General features: G+C 45.5%; 1 protein-coding gene across 7 annotated transcripts in view; it reads right to left on the bottom strand.

Annotated features, from left to right (window-relative positions):
- The window catches only part of LOC135411335 (uncharacterized), a 36,437-nt gene that overhangs the window by 6,766 nt on the left and 16,145 nt on the right, over positions 1–13,526 (bottom strand). The window contains exons 1-5 of one of the 7 annotated variants that reach the window (XM_064648767.1): positions 5,137–5,457; positions 4,940–5,038; positions 4,222–4,371; positions 3,907–3,970; positions 3,236–3,317 (exon numbers count right to left, since the gene is read on the bottom strand). In XM_064648767.1, the coding sequence (XP_064504837.1) occupies positions 3,236–3,317; positions 3,907–3,970; positions 4,222–4,245 (170 nt within the window). In that variant the 5' untranslated portion in view covers positions 4,246–4,371; positions 4,940–5,038; positions 5,137–5,457. Of the gene's footprint in view, positions 1–3,235; positions 4,372–4,939; positions 5,039–5,136; positions 5,458–13,526 lie in introns of those variants that run through there. The other 6 variants (XM_064648769.1, XM_064648763.1, XM_064648765.1 and 3 more) reach the window with 6 other exon arrangements.

The raw sequence follows: 13,526 nt of genomic DNA, 5'->3' as shown, positions 1-13,526 counted from the left end.
GGCCTGCACCAATAGCTTCCCCAAATATTTGCTGACAACAGACACCTACTGTGCTACAGAAATCCCTGGGTTGGCTGTGTCCCAGGTTCTGCAGGAGGTATGATCTGGTGAGGAGATATATTCCCAAATCTGACTCCTCCTGCCCCTCCTAGTCCTTTCAGCCTGTCTTCTGCTTTGGTCCTGCTCCCACATCTACTTCAACACCTGTCATTAGTTCCCCTCTCCAGGCAGGGGGTCCTCAGCCCCTGTGCTGCAGTAGGGCTCCCTCTCTCCTTCCCTTCTTCCCTCGGCCAGGTCCAGCCCTAGTCAACATCAGCCTTCCTGCATGTTCATTTAAGTATCAGCAAAGGAGCACATCCAAGAGTATCTTCAGCACTACAATGACCCTGGCAGCACAGAAAAACAAGGTCAAAGAGCTGCTGCTCTGCACCTGCAGCAGGAGGCTGCTCTGTGCTGGCCACACCATCGTCTGTGATTTAGCCACCAGATTTGAACAAGTTTCCACTGAGCAAGTGTCTTCAAAGAATTCAGATTCTAACTCTGAAGAAGTTTCTGTTGAGTGTCTGAGATCTGAGGCTTCTTTTATTTCCTAAGGTTTCTCAGTTCAACTTATTTTTTTCCCCCATGAAAAACAACCAAAGGTGGGTTCCTGATATCTGCCAAATTTCAAGCCTCTTCCTCAGAGGCAGAAAGTGCTAGAGTTTCTCAACAGATCACTTTAAGAACATGTTTGAATATGAAGAAAAAAATTGTTTCTCTCATCTCTTTCTTGTAAGCAAGTAAAAATGTTTTTTGCTGAAGCTTCCCAGATGCATTCAGCCTGAGACAGATACTCAGAACAGAAAAAAACAGCTAAGCAGTAGACAGATAACGTTTTCGGGGTTTACAAGCAACTAAATATTTGGTCTTATAAGAAATGTTGGATAGCCTTAAAAACAGACAGAGGCATCAAGGTCATCAAGTACGTGTAATTTAAACTGAGCTTCTGCTGAGTCAGGAGGGGAGAAACAGAAAATGCATGAATTTGGTGGTAATTTCCCCAAATTTGTGACTGCTTTTGTACTTTCTAAGAAGACTGTGGTGAAGAGATTTGCTTCCTTTGGAGGTGCCTGTGCTCTGCCACAAGCTGCCTGGGCAGAGGCTAAATGAGCTTGGCAGGTGACTCTCCCCTAGGATCTCCACTGGATCTCCATGAGCCCACTCTGGGATCTGGAGCTGTATCTCCCCCTTTTCCCAGCACTCATAGACCTCTGGAGAAGGCGACTCATTCTACAGGGGCACCATGGGGATGCAGGTGCCAAGTATACCTGTTGCATTGCTCAGGGCTCAGTTGGGAGCCAGGCACAGAGTGCTGCTGAGCTGGGTAGGGGAGCAAGGGCCCCAGCTTTTTGGGTTTATCGTGCATCTGTGGATTATTTAGAGCCTGGAGTAACGGGCACCCTCAGTGAAGGGTGCTATCAAAAAAAGGGAAAGCTGTGAGTCGTTGTTATTTCAGATCAGGTCAGGAAGGTCTCATCACTTCACAATGATGCTATGGCATGAAATAACCAAGCTGAGCCTCACCCCCTCTCTCAGTCTGTCACTCTGCTGAGCATTTCCACTTCTACATCACACACACACAGAGGCTCTCCCTGCACAGGGCCATCCCACCAGTACACACCATGGCACCATACCTCTATCAGGCCACTTGCTCAGGAAGCATCTGTGCAGTATGTGTGATCCTCTGCCACTCCATGTTCAAAGCACAGGCACAACCTATTCTCCATTTGTTTATGCGGACATGAGTAGGTAGCAGGGAACAGGTCTGCAGGCAGATAGGTCCCTTCCCTTCCCGCCTCCCACTCTTTCCCAAGAATGCCCCCAGCATGCTTGCATCTGCAGCAGAGCCACAGCAGCTGACAAAACACCTGTCTCCCTGTTCCAGGGATGATTTTGCCTGTGACTGACAAGCAGGCACTGGTGTTTCACAGTGCTGCTCTTCAAACCACTCTTTCATAGACACGCCATGATTCCTGGTCCTTGTGAATGGGAACCCACTTATTAATTTTTGCTGACAGCAACAGAAAGGAGTACAGGGGGTGCGCAGGGGGGAAGAGAGAAGTATGCTTTAATTTCTCTGCTTTTGGCTTTGTCTGAGAAATACAGAAAAGCTGCCCCTACCCAAAGAAGATGGTGTGGCCACTGTCGTGGCAGCAAGGGAGTGAACAAGAGGGCCTGTGAGCCCAGTAGTGCAGTGGCATCTCTACGTGTAGGGAACCCATGCACAAGTTTTCATATGAATAATTAAAACCCAAGCCTCCTCACTCTTCTCCACTTTCCAATCCCTCCTCCTGTTTTCTCTGTAATTCTATTTTCCTCTCTCTCGCTTCTTTCCACTGCCATTTTACAGATATTATTGTTCCTTTGGCGAAGAGCATGCCTATGCTGAGATGATGAGTTTATAAGGCAGAGGGCTGCAGCAAACGCCTCGTGAAGCCCAGCCAGCAGCCCCCAGCCCCCTTCCTCCCCTCCTCAAAGTTCACACGGTTTAGTATGCAAGCTTCCTGCTGCCTGCCCAGCCAGCTCACTATTCACAGGCAAACTGCGCTCCTCCGCTTGGCTCCCAAAGAAGAATAAGTATAAAAAGCCCTGAAAGTCTTGCTGCTGAGCCAGCAGGAAACTCAAACTGCTCTGAGCATGGGAACCAAGAGAACCGCTGTGGCCAGCACAACAGGTATTGTTTGGGAGGAAATCCCGGCAGCAGACATGACTGCCTACACACACACACACACATATATATATGCTTAGTGAGGGTTTGGCAAAAGGGAAGGCTGGGGAAGTGTACGAGGAGAGAAGAATAGATTAGCAGCTATATCCAAAAAAGAGTAAGAGAGCTGCTCAGACAAGAAAAACAGCTATTTCACTAGCCAACAAACTGACCCATTTGCCACACATACAAACCATGTGGGACCTCAAGTGATGTCTCTGGCCAAGGTCTCTTGACAGGTCTTTCTATGTCCTTGTTTTAGTTTGCATCAGGAGCGAGTTCATGAGGCACATGCCCTGTTTGTCCCACTTGCCACATTTTGCTTTATGTCAGGGAGCAATTTTTAAATTGAATTCTCTTTGAGTGAAAGGAAACCAGGAGATGGACCCCAGGAGCATAACTCCTGCACTCCAACCTCTAATGAGCGTCTGGTCCCTGGGAATCAGAACTGAGGCAAACCAGTGAACTGGTGTAAATCCCCTGACATACCAAGTCCTTGGCACAAAACAGCCACCTCTGTGGATCTGCTTCCTGCTGCACCACACCAGCTGCTGACATAGGCACAGTTTATCTGCAAATATGGTAAATTTGAGTGCAAAAAAGAGAAGGAAGAAGGAAAAGCTTGAATTATGTAACTTCTTTTCTCACCAAAAAGTGATTAAAAGCTGTGGTAAAACAGCTCACAAATGTCACATTCACAAGGAGTCATAACAAGAAGTTTGACAAGACAAGACTTGGTAATCTAGAAGTATTTTAATTATATATCTTACAGTCTTTCTTGTTAGAGATGCTCTAAAGAAATAAACCAGAGAGCAACAGGTCATCCCACCCAACTCAGCACCTCTTGCAACCATTCCAAAGAGCAGCAGCTGTGAAAATCCCAGATTACAGAATGTGTGGCCCCGAGTCTCATCACCATAAGGAGATGGCTAGAAGAGCAACACACATGCCTTGGAAAGCGAGAAAGCATGCAAAACAAAAGGGCCCAACTTTAAGTCAACATGAAGACATGCAAGTGACAGACCATCCTTATGGGATGGATTTTTGTAACCCAAATAGTCCAAACTGAACAGCATTATGAACCCTACTGGTCAAATGCCCAACAGTTACACATGGCCATGTTTCTGAACTGCTTTAAAGTGCATTAGGATTTTACTCACCACATAGAAAGGGGTTGGCTGCGAAAGTTAGATCTGGACTGAGCTTCAGTGTCCTCATATGGCTCTTTTTGGGGGAGAAGAGGGAAGTTGAGCTGGGGTTGTGTTCTGGCCCCACTCCAGTTGTAGAAGCATAATGGAGCAGCATCTGTGCAACTGGGTTCATTCCTTTAATTTGGTTAGACAATTTTGGGATAGGAAATGTCAATGCACAGGCTTGTTTTGGATAAACACCAAAAAGCAGTTTGGGAACCTGGCTGAAACAAGCTGATTCTCCAGAGTCTGTAACACCAGTGGAAAATGTGGGTAAGAGCTTACCTCTGCTATTAGCAGCTTTCCCATAATAGATTTTTCCTGTGCTATATGGGAGCTCCAGGATACCCAGGACTTCTGCAGTGCTCCTACCTCTGAAGATCCACTGCAGAGTCAGGAACCTCCTGAGAGAGGGAGAATCCGAACTCTTACCTACTGGGCTCCCAAAAGAAAAAATAAATGTATCTTAACACTGTGCTAACTGCCTCAGTGACCCTGGCATGGGCACTGAGCAGTGATGAAGGCTGGTCAGCTATCAAGAGCCAAGCAGTAGGAAAGGCAGTTGGTTTGTGCACAGATAACCTGGGATGTTCAGAGCAGCCACATAGAGTCAAGAATGGAAAATGTGAACAGTCCTTTGTGGCAGATGGGACAGAGTCACATGCAGAAGATTTTTAGTCAGCAGTGCAAAGCTCAGAGCTTTCCACCAGCATTTCTCCCTGCTATAGCCTCCTGGAAGAAAACAAAGCAGAGCCCCGGGGATCAGCAGCCCCTTGGCCCCCTGGAGCTCCTTGGTTTCCACCCTGTAGGGTGGTGACAGTAAGCAGAAGCACTCACTCCTCTCCTCATCTGTCCTCACTCAAAGGGCACTTTGAGGAAAGGGAATTAGACTGTAGCACAGCACTCCTGCACAGGAGATGGGCTACATTGTGGAACACTTCTGCCCCAGGTAGCGTTGCATGCACACTGCACCCACAGGCACAGCTGTGTGGCTTCCCCTTACCTTTGAACATGTGTAAGTGCAGTGCTGGTCACAGGGAGCAAATGAGTAGCCCAGAGCATCCCAGGTCTCTGCAGGATGAGCAGAGAACAGTCTATGCCACTGCAAGAGCAATGGTCATTGTGTCATCCATGTCCTCCCACATGAACCATAGGAACTGAGGGAGCAGGACCTGTGACGGGTCTGAAAAGATAACTCACCTCCCCAGGGCTCAGGAACAGAGGAGAAGGGGTAAACCCTCCCAGCGGCAGGCTCTCACACACAGCCTTGGCACCGCGCCTCCCTGTTGACCAGGAAAATTGGCTGCCGTTACGTAGAGCCCCATTCAGTCTCACGGGCCCATTCAGTGCATTGCCTGGTGGGTGGACTGCCAGGGAGTAGGACACCCATTAACAGACTCCGTAAGCACTGCACACATGGTCCCTTGCATTCACTACCCAGGGTGGGACATCCGTCAGCGGCTTCAGGGAGAAAGGACCTGCGTGTTCACTGGTGTTTGTTACGGGAGTCCAGAGAGAACAAAACTGTAAAGCAAGACAATACTTCTAAGTTGAGGGGAACATTTCTTCCTCCATTAATTATTTCCCATGCTATTCCTGGCAGTGACCTTCACTGGGAAGGAAAAAAACCCAGATTTGTTTTTATATCTTTTATTTGACTTCCTATACTAAAGCCCCTGGCTAGAATGACTCACACACTTATATCAGCCATCACATTACGCTATATGAGTGCTGCTACCTGTCTTGTCTTCTTCACCATTAAGGTTTGTTAGCATTAAACCAGGCAATTTGCAGCTCTATTTAAAGATACCTGCCTCAGTGGCAAGTGTCCATAATACCCTTGTTTCATCTTTGGAAGTAACACCGTGAAGACTGCATTTGAGACTGCTGGCAATCTGCCCCAGATTGAAGGGGAATTTTTCTGGTTCTGTGCAGAGAAGTGTTTGCCTGTTGCAGACCAGGCATCTCTTCTCCAACCATTTACAATGAAATTGCTTATGTGCATCACTGTCCTGTTACGTACCCACTTGCCCCTTTAGAGATTCCTGGTGTTATTTCTGCTCCCTGCATGCAACAGAGCTGCACGGTGAGACTACAGCCCTGGGGAGGCAGCGAATATTACCTCTCTGGTTGCAGGGATTACCCTCATGGTTCCTCATCTGTCATTGGCCCAGCTTCCCCTGCCTGACAATTTAAAGGGTTGAGAAGAAACTCTACCAGGAGTCTCATGCCCCTCCCACAGACCTTCCCATGGAAGGCAGCGGGTTGGTCCTTGGTGTCTCATTTCATTCACACTTGCTTTCTTCCTCTGCTTTACAAACACAGTGCTCATAAATCATCACCTTTTGCATGAAAGGGGCACTTGCAAGCAGGTTACAATCCAGATTTCATTTGTTTTTTTAAAATAGGCATTCAGATTGCAGCAACGGCCTGTCTCCTGCCAGAACTGACACCATACTGTGCCAGGAGCTGTGTGAGTGTCCAGGAATAGTCCTAGTAGCCCTCAGCTGCTTCCAGCTGAGAAGTGAAGCAGTCTAAAAGTTAAAAGAAAAATGTCATATTAGATGTTTTAACACAGTGACATAACTGAAAAAGAGTTTGATCTTCATCCTGCAGAATCCCAAGGAATCCTAGTCAAAATGTAGCCATCCCACAGAGACATCCCACATTTTTGTCTCCCTCACAAATGCTGTTGTTATGTGTCCACCACTGCTTAGAGACCCTGACCTGCAGTATGAGGGCAGAACAAACGCTGGCTGCTGTCCATTCAGGGGCCCTTTTCCATCTCTGAGCCATGGCTCATGGCATGCCAGCTGGGCCAGTGCAGAATGTACCAACCTCTTTTTTCAACAAAACAGCACCATGAACCTTGGTGTGAAATCAGCTAATTTAAGGCAAATTGCAACAAGTGTGACAAACAGCAGGAGGTAAGGAAAACTTAAGGGTACTTCATAAAAGTGTGTTTATTTCACTGACATCCCCAGAAGAGGTCATAGTTTGGAACAGGCAGAACGTGTTACTAAGCTGTTCTTTCTAGTGCAGGTCGACTTGATTTTACATGACACGAGATCTAACCACTGGGCTTGAGGCTGTATCACAGGATTTTAGTTTTAAAAAAAAAAGGCCCAAGAGAGATACTCTAAATATATATATATATTTGGGTCCACAAACAAACAAACAAACAAGCATACATGACAGATGAAAATAGGTAAGACTTTTCATTAATTTTACTGATGATTTCATTACACCATCAGAAATAGGCATGGAATATTTTCAGTGGCTGAAAAGTCTCATCCTGAAATAAAAGGTATGCATTAACATCCATTGCAAAACTACCTCTTCATGTTGGTAAGCTTTGTTGATAGAGGAGAGGAAACACACAGGCTCTCCCAGGCAAGCTCTTATTCACAGGTACAAATCTCTTTTCAGTGATGAATGAATCCTTTCAGAAATGCTAATATCAGGATTTACACAAGGTGGCCAATGTAAACTGTAACTGCTGGTTCATGATTCTTTTTGGATCCTTTGCCAACTTACAAATCTTCAGAGTTAGTGTTGAAACAGGCAGCATTTTGTTGGAAAAGAGCAAAAATGCATTTCTGAACCAAAATCTACTGATGGGAATAGATGACACAACAACCTCAAGAAAGAGCTTCCTTGTGAACCCAACCAGTGTGAGAGAGGAGGAGAGACAGTAAGAAGATGGGGATTTTGATGCTTGGATCATATCTCACTTCTTGCATTCCCCCAGGAGATTTAGTACTACTTCTGAAGGCAGCAGCCAAAAATATGCTTTGATGTATCTTTCATCTAAAGCTATCTATATTGATAGACTGTGTTTGTGCAGTTGAAGCACTGAACCAGAGATAGGACTTTTGTTCCCACTTCTACCACAGACTCTTGGTATGTCCTCAGAAAAGCAATGAGAGTTTGTGTGTCTGACCCGGGCCTCTCTCAGCCAAGCAGAGAAGAGACCACTTTCCCACACAGCAGCATGGAAAAAAGCTCTGTGCTTTTTTCTGTCCATGAGATGGACAGGTCCCATCATCCTGAGTCCTCCTGAAAGCAGTGAAAACAAATTGACACTGGTCAGATTCAGGCTGCCCTAAAATTAATCATATGATTCATTAGGAAACAAATTCTTCAGTTCAGAAATTACCAGTAACAATCTTTTCTTCTGGATTATTGCTCCCACAGATGAGCCAAATAAAGGACCATTTCAAAGGTCGTGATTCATTTCAGTGCAAAGCAATTGGCTTTGCTTTGATTGCAGGGGAATGTGACTTAAATTAGGCCAGCTGACTTTGTCCTGAAGAGGACTACAGCTTCTCACATGATCTGTAGCATAGCCCAGCTGTGGACGTTGACCTCTCTGGCTAAAGCCACAAGACATTCAACTCTGCCATAGGACATTTGCCCCAGTAAAGAGAAAATAGACTGGATGGAAATGGAGTTGTCAGAAGAAACTGTTGAGAACAGCAATACGATTCCAGAAAAAAAGCACTTCCTCAGATCATAGGAGATAATCATATCTCATACTTGCACTCTTCTTCCCCAGGTAACTGAGCACTGCTGGATTAAGCTCATGAGACGGGAGGATGGAGGAGCAAGAAGCAAACTTTTTTCATAAGGGAACATATACAGTAAATAACAGCTGCAAAGGCTCTCTCATGTATTGAAGACATAATTCAGTGTTTTCCTTCCCAAAATCAGGATTTAATGGGAAGCAAGTTTCACCCTTTCTAAAGGAGTACTCTACAATAAGCTTGTTAAGTTTGGAAAGTACTTTGGGAGCCCTTGGGATGAAAGGCACTCTAGGAATGAAAGCTGATATTTACGATTATTGCTTGAAAGGAACAGAGAGGAACAGTAATGTAAAATATGAATGGCTGCTGGTGCTAAAAAACGTATCGTTGACTTGGTGCCAAAGAAGATAGTCTTAGCTCTCAAACCTGAATGACAAGGATTTAGGAGATACAAGACGTGGAAGAGACTCGTGCAAATAACAGCAAAAGCCAACTTGATTGCAGGGCAAATAGGTGTCTTGTGGGTTTTTCTTTTCTTCCTCCTAAATTGCAGGCCATATGATCTGATCTCTCCCATCCCAGCTCTGCCAGCCAAAACAGATGCCTATTAACCACAGTAAGTACTGCTGGTTTGTACTCCTCTTGAAGGAGAAACCTACAGATCCCTTAGGACATGAGGCAAGGAGAATACCCTTCATAAGTGGTCATATGTTATGGATTGGCCTAAGTAGATTCATATCTTATCTCACTCAAAGGACTAAGAGCAGAACCACTTCAGGCTAATGTAAATTAAACTTCTCTATTTTAGAAAGCTATAAGAGAAGAAAATCAGGCTAACACGTTCTGCTTCTGCAAACATCTAGCTGCATGCTCTCTGCTTGCATAAGTGTCTTTTATTGATTTTACACTGGGCATCTGGTCCTCTAATATGGCACTGTACAGCTCCTAGAGAGGACGTTTCTCTATCTGCACCTGGTATTCAGACACCTTTACCTTAGTCTCCCACTCTTCCACTTTTCCCTGAGAAGATCTAAAAGAAAAATCCTTTGAGAGAAAGAATTCTGCTTCTTCACTTCTTCAAAAAACAAGCTTGAAAGTGACTCTAGTGCATAAGAAACCTTCACTGCAAAAACCCACAGGATCTTGAGAAGTGTTTTTTTTTTTTTCATATAGCAGAGAATAACACAGCATGCACCAGAGGCTGAATGTTAATATCATACACATTTAAATGAGATATAAGGTACAATTATTTTTTAACGAGCTACTGCAGTGAATTAACAAGAAAGGCTGTGTTCTCTAATTCACAGGCTCCAAATGAAGATGGGATACCTTTCACAGGCATGCTTCAAGCAGATGTAGGTTAGTGGGCTAGAAGAATTGGTATGGCTCTAGGGATAGAGATTTTGCCAATGAACACCCCACCCAGGCTATCAGCCTTCTGTGTCACTTGGGCAAGCCTTGCAATCTCTCTGCAGGCCAGTCTCCCACATTTCCAATGTGGCTAAACCCCACAGCAGCCAGGAGAGCGCTGTGTCTGTTCTCTTTGGGTTGCTGAAGGCCAAGTAAAGCCCTGGCCTTGCCTCCGACTCTGGAGAAGTACCATTTCACCAAATCCACACTAACAGGACTGCTAATGGCCCTTCACTGAGGTGCAGCTGCTGCACTGGCACATTGTTAAGGGAAAGAAGGTCCCCTGGCAGCTTGTGCTGCCAGGGCTGTGGTGTGGAGCATGCTTCTGCAAGATCCTCTCCATCAGCACTGCCTCTTTGTCCTGGCACAGTCTAATGCTGATGGATCTGTATTAGAAATAACAGAAAGTCCTCGGCCTTTTTTTAATCCCTTTCTTTCTTATTTCCTTCCCTTCAGCTATTTAGGCCAACTCTGGCTAATCACGCTCTCTAACTTATACTCAGTCACTGCCATGGCAACCATTTCAACATGCAGTTCATAGACTACCTCTGAGATGCACAGCCCTTTTCAGAAACACATAGACCTTGATGCTTCAGGAGAGGCATTAAGAGAGGAGAACTATCATCTGCTACGCTGACACATTTTTCTACAGTCTTACCTCTGGCAGCATGAATCTCTTCTTTTAGCTCTGAATAGCTCATCACTTGTTCTGTCCCCCTTTTCTCCCCCCCAAAATAGGTTCTTTAGAAACTGACACAGATTTATGGAGATGAAAAAGAAAAGGTGTAGGAAGGGAAATGCATTTGCAAATTCCACTCTCTGGCATCTAAATTCGCCCTTGTAAGAATGCTGCAAAGCCTGTCCTGTTACTGCTTCAAAGGAAATCCTGTTTTGTTCTGTTGTGTCATAGTGGAAAAGGAGAAAGCTTTGGGGCTTGCTTTCTGGTTTTCTCGAACCCTGGAGGGAGACAGTGGCTCAGGAATAGGGTAGGTGCTGCTGCTTCTTCCTCATTTGCAAAATGGCTCCTGCTCAGAAGTGCAACCACACTACAATGTGCAAAACCAGGTCTGCATTTGTCCAAGTGAAGAGAGCAAGATTTGAACAGCACTGAAAAAAGATCTATCTGGAACATGTAGATGCATTTTTCCAACAGTCACCTCTGAGGATCTTGCTCAAGATGTACTGTAATTAGTTCTGCTTTTGACTAGTCATGATGCCTGACATGCAGGCAGCATAGGAAGGTGCTGCAGTGAGGTGCTACACAGGTGTCTGCCATGCTGCTTATGAACGGATCATTTATTCTGCTCACACTTAACACAGTCTTCTCCCAGGTGCAGTCAGAGAGGAGGCTCTGATTGCCAGGACTACAGTATGAAAAAATCCTTTTTAGTTTCTTTATGTAATTGTAGCTGCTCTGTGAAAGAACCCGATTCCACATCTTGAATGTTTTATGTATTTATGCATATAGGTTTCAAATGTGTATATATCACATATAGTGTTGCGATCTTTATCAGGTGTAATTATACTATCCATTCCTTTTTTCCTAACTTTTTCTACATTTTTATCACTACCTATTGTTAGCTGGCCATTAGCCACAAACAAGGCCTGCCCTTACAACTACCATCTACTTGACATCAATAAGAAAAATGCTTCTGCAGCTGACCAAGGGAGAAGAGAAATCCAGATGCACTCACAAGCAAACAAATATCGGCACACCTAAAATAAACTGGGTGGGACATTTGATTTCAAGTTAAATTATTTCAGTTTAAACTCAGCCCTTCTAGCCATAGGAGAACATCCGCAAACACACTTCTTCAAACTGAAATGTTTCCTAGGAACAAAATCTGAGGGATAAGAGCCAGGAATCCCTAAGGCAGGCAGATAAATCTGAGCCAGCAGATAAATAATATATGGCAGTCACCTCTGCCCTGTTATTTTAATGCACGCACACACAGACACGCTCACTGTTTCATAAGACCTGCATATGCACTTCTCAGCAAGCATCCTGTCCTATCTTCCACTCAAATCAAGCCTCAGAGACTGCTGAAGTAAGGAAACATGTTGTGTGCTCAGAAAGAAACATCATATATAGTCTATCAAATATCTGGGACTCCTTGACTATGTATAGACTTCTTATGAGGACCCAGATCCTCAGCTATCCTTTCTAATCTGCAACCTAAAGTCAAGACAAAGGCTGGAAGGAGGAGAATATAGAACACAAGTTACTGCTTTTAGCCCACATACTTTAATGCTAATGCATTTCTGTAACTGCATAATAAGCATGGACAAAATTACAATATGTCTGTGAATGGGGAATACCATCTTCATGGCATGTATATACCACAGACCCAACTCTTCAGTGAATCAAATTTCTATAAACCACTGCAGTGAATTTAGACTTTAACTACACCCCACTTGCCCAATGTATCCAAATCTGGCAGTCTCCCTTACTCTGTAGGTACGGATGCACTCTTATCCCCATGTGAGAGAGGGCTTGAAGGGTCAAAGGCTAGAACTGAAGCTGGAAGAGTCTTCTCTTCCTTATGTCATGCATTAGGTAACTTGTCTGACACCAGCCAGACTGGCAGCATCTAGAGCAGAAAATCAAGCCAGTGAATCAGGGCACGAGTAGGGGAGCTTAACCATCCATCCTTCCGGATCTTAGTGCAGTCATAGGTACAGTTTTGGCCCAAGCCAACCACACTCTCCCAAACTGTTCCCAAGCACAGCCCAGGAGTTAGCATGGACCAGGACTGTTTCCAATAGGTAGTCTGTATGTGGCCACGTGGTTTTGGAGGGCAAGAGGGTTTATCTGTCCCACCATGGCCAATGTTACTACTTAGTCACAAAGCAAAGCACAGCTCCTGCCCCTGCCTGGTTTATTAGCACAGACATGGTCCATGCCACACAAGCTTGTGCCTCAGGCTTTTTCCAGTGACCCAATGTACCTGCCTTTGCTGATCGGGACACAACTCTGAGCCTCTCATGCAGGCTCCACTTTGTTCCAGTATAAAGTCAAACTAACTTTGGTGACAGGTGGCTTAAACCATCACATCTGATACTGAAGAGGCTGAGCAGAGAAGTGTTGATGCAGCCAGCACCACCTCCTAGCTAGGAGCTGGGCCTGCCCCCAGGAGCATCTTACTCTGCTTTGCTCCACCAGCCCAAAGCCCACTAGGTGAGCACCTGGGCATACCTGACTTGTAGCAAGGGGGAAAGATAGCGCCACAGTTGCCTGTTTCTCCACTGGAAGGTCTTCCTTCACTTTGACTGCAGCAAGCAGAAGAGGTGCCTCAGTGGGCTGGCTTCACAGTGGCAGCAGCAGCAGTCCAGCCCCTGGCATGTGGCCTCTGCAGGACCCTCCTGCCCCAGCCTCAGCATGATGAGCCTTCCCTCGCTGCTCCAGCCAAAGAAGGCCTCAGACTTGACCAAGGATGTACCACAAGCCAGCTGAGGACTTCAACTGCCCAAATAGGCAGTGCATGATCATAGACTGGGCCCAAATCTGGGCTAAGCATATGCTACAGACATACCCCTAGCAAGTCTGGCACAACCATGAAATGAATCTGGATGTCCTGAGGTCATCAGTCCTCCCTTCCTTAGCCTTGCATTCCTGTGAATATAAACTAAACCTTTCAAGGGCAGAAGAGCAGA

Source organism: Pseudopipra pipra, chromosome 3 (assembly GCF_036250125.1).
Source record: "Pseudopipra pipra isolate bDixPip1 chromosome 3, bDixPip1.hap1, whole genome shotgun sequence".
Lineage (NCBI taxonomy): Eukaryota > Metazoa > Chordata > Aves > Passeriformes > Pipridae > Pseudopipra > Pseudopipra pipra.
This window is presented reverse-complemented; position numbering and strand designations above follow the sequence as displayed.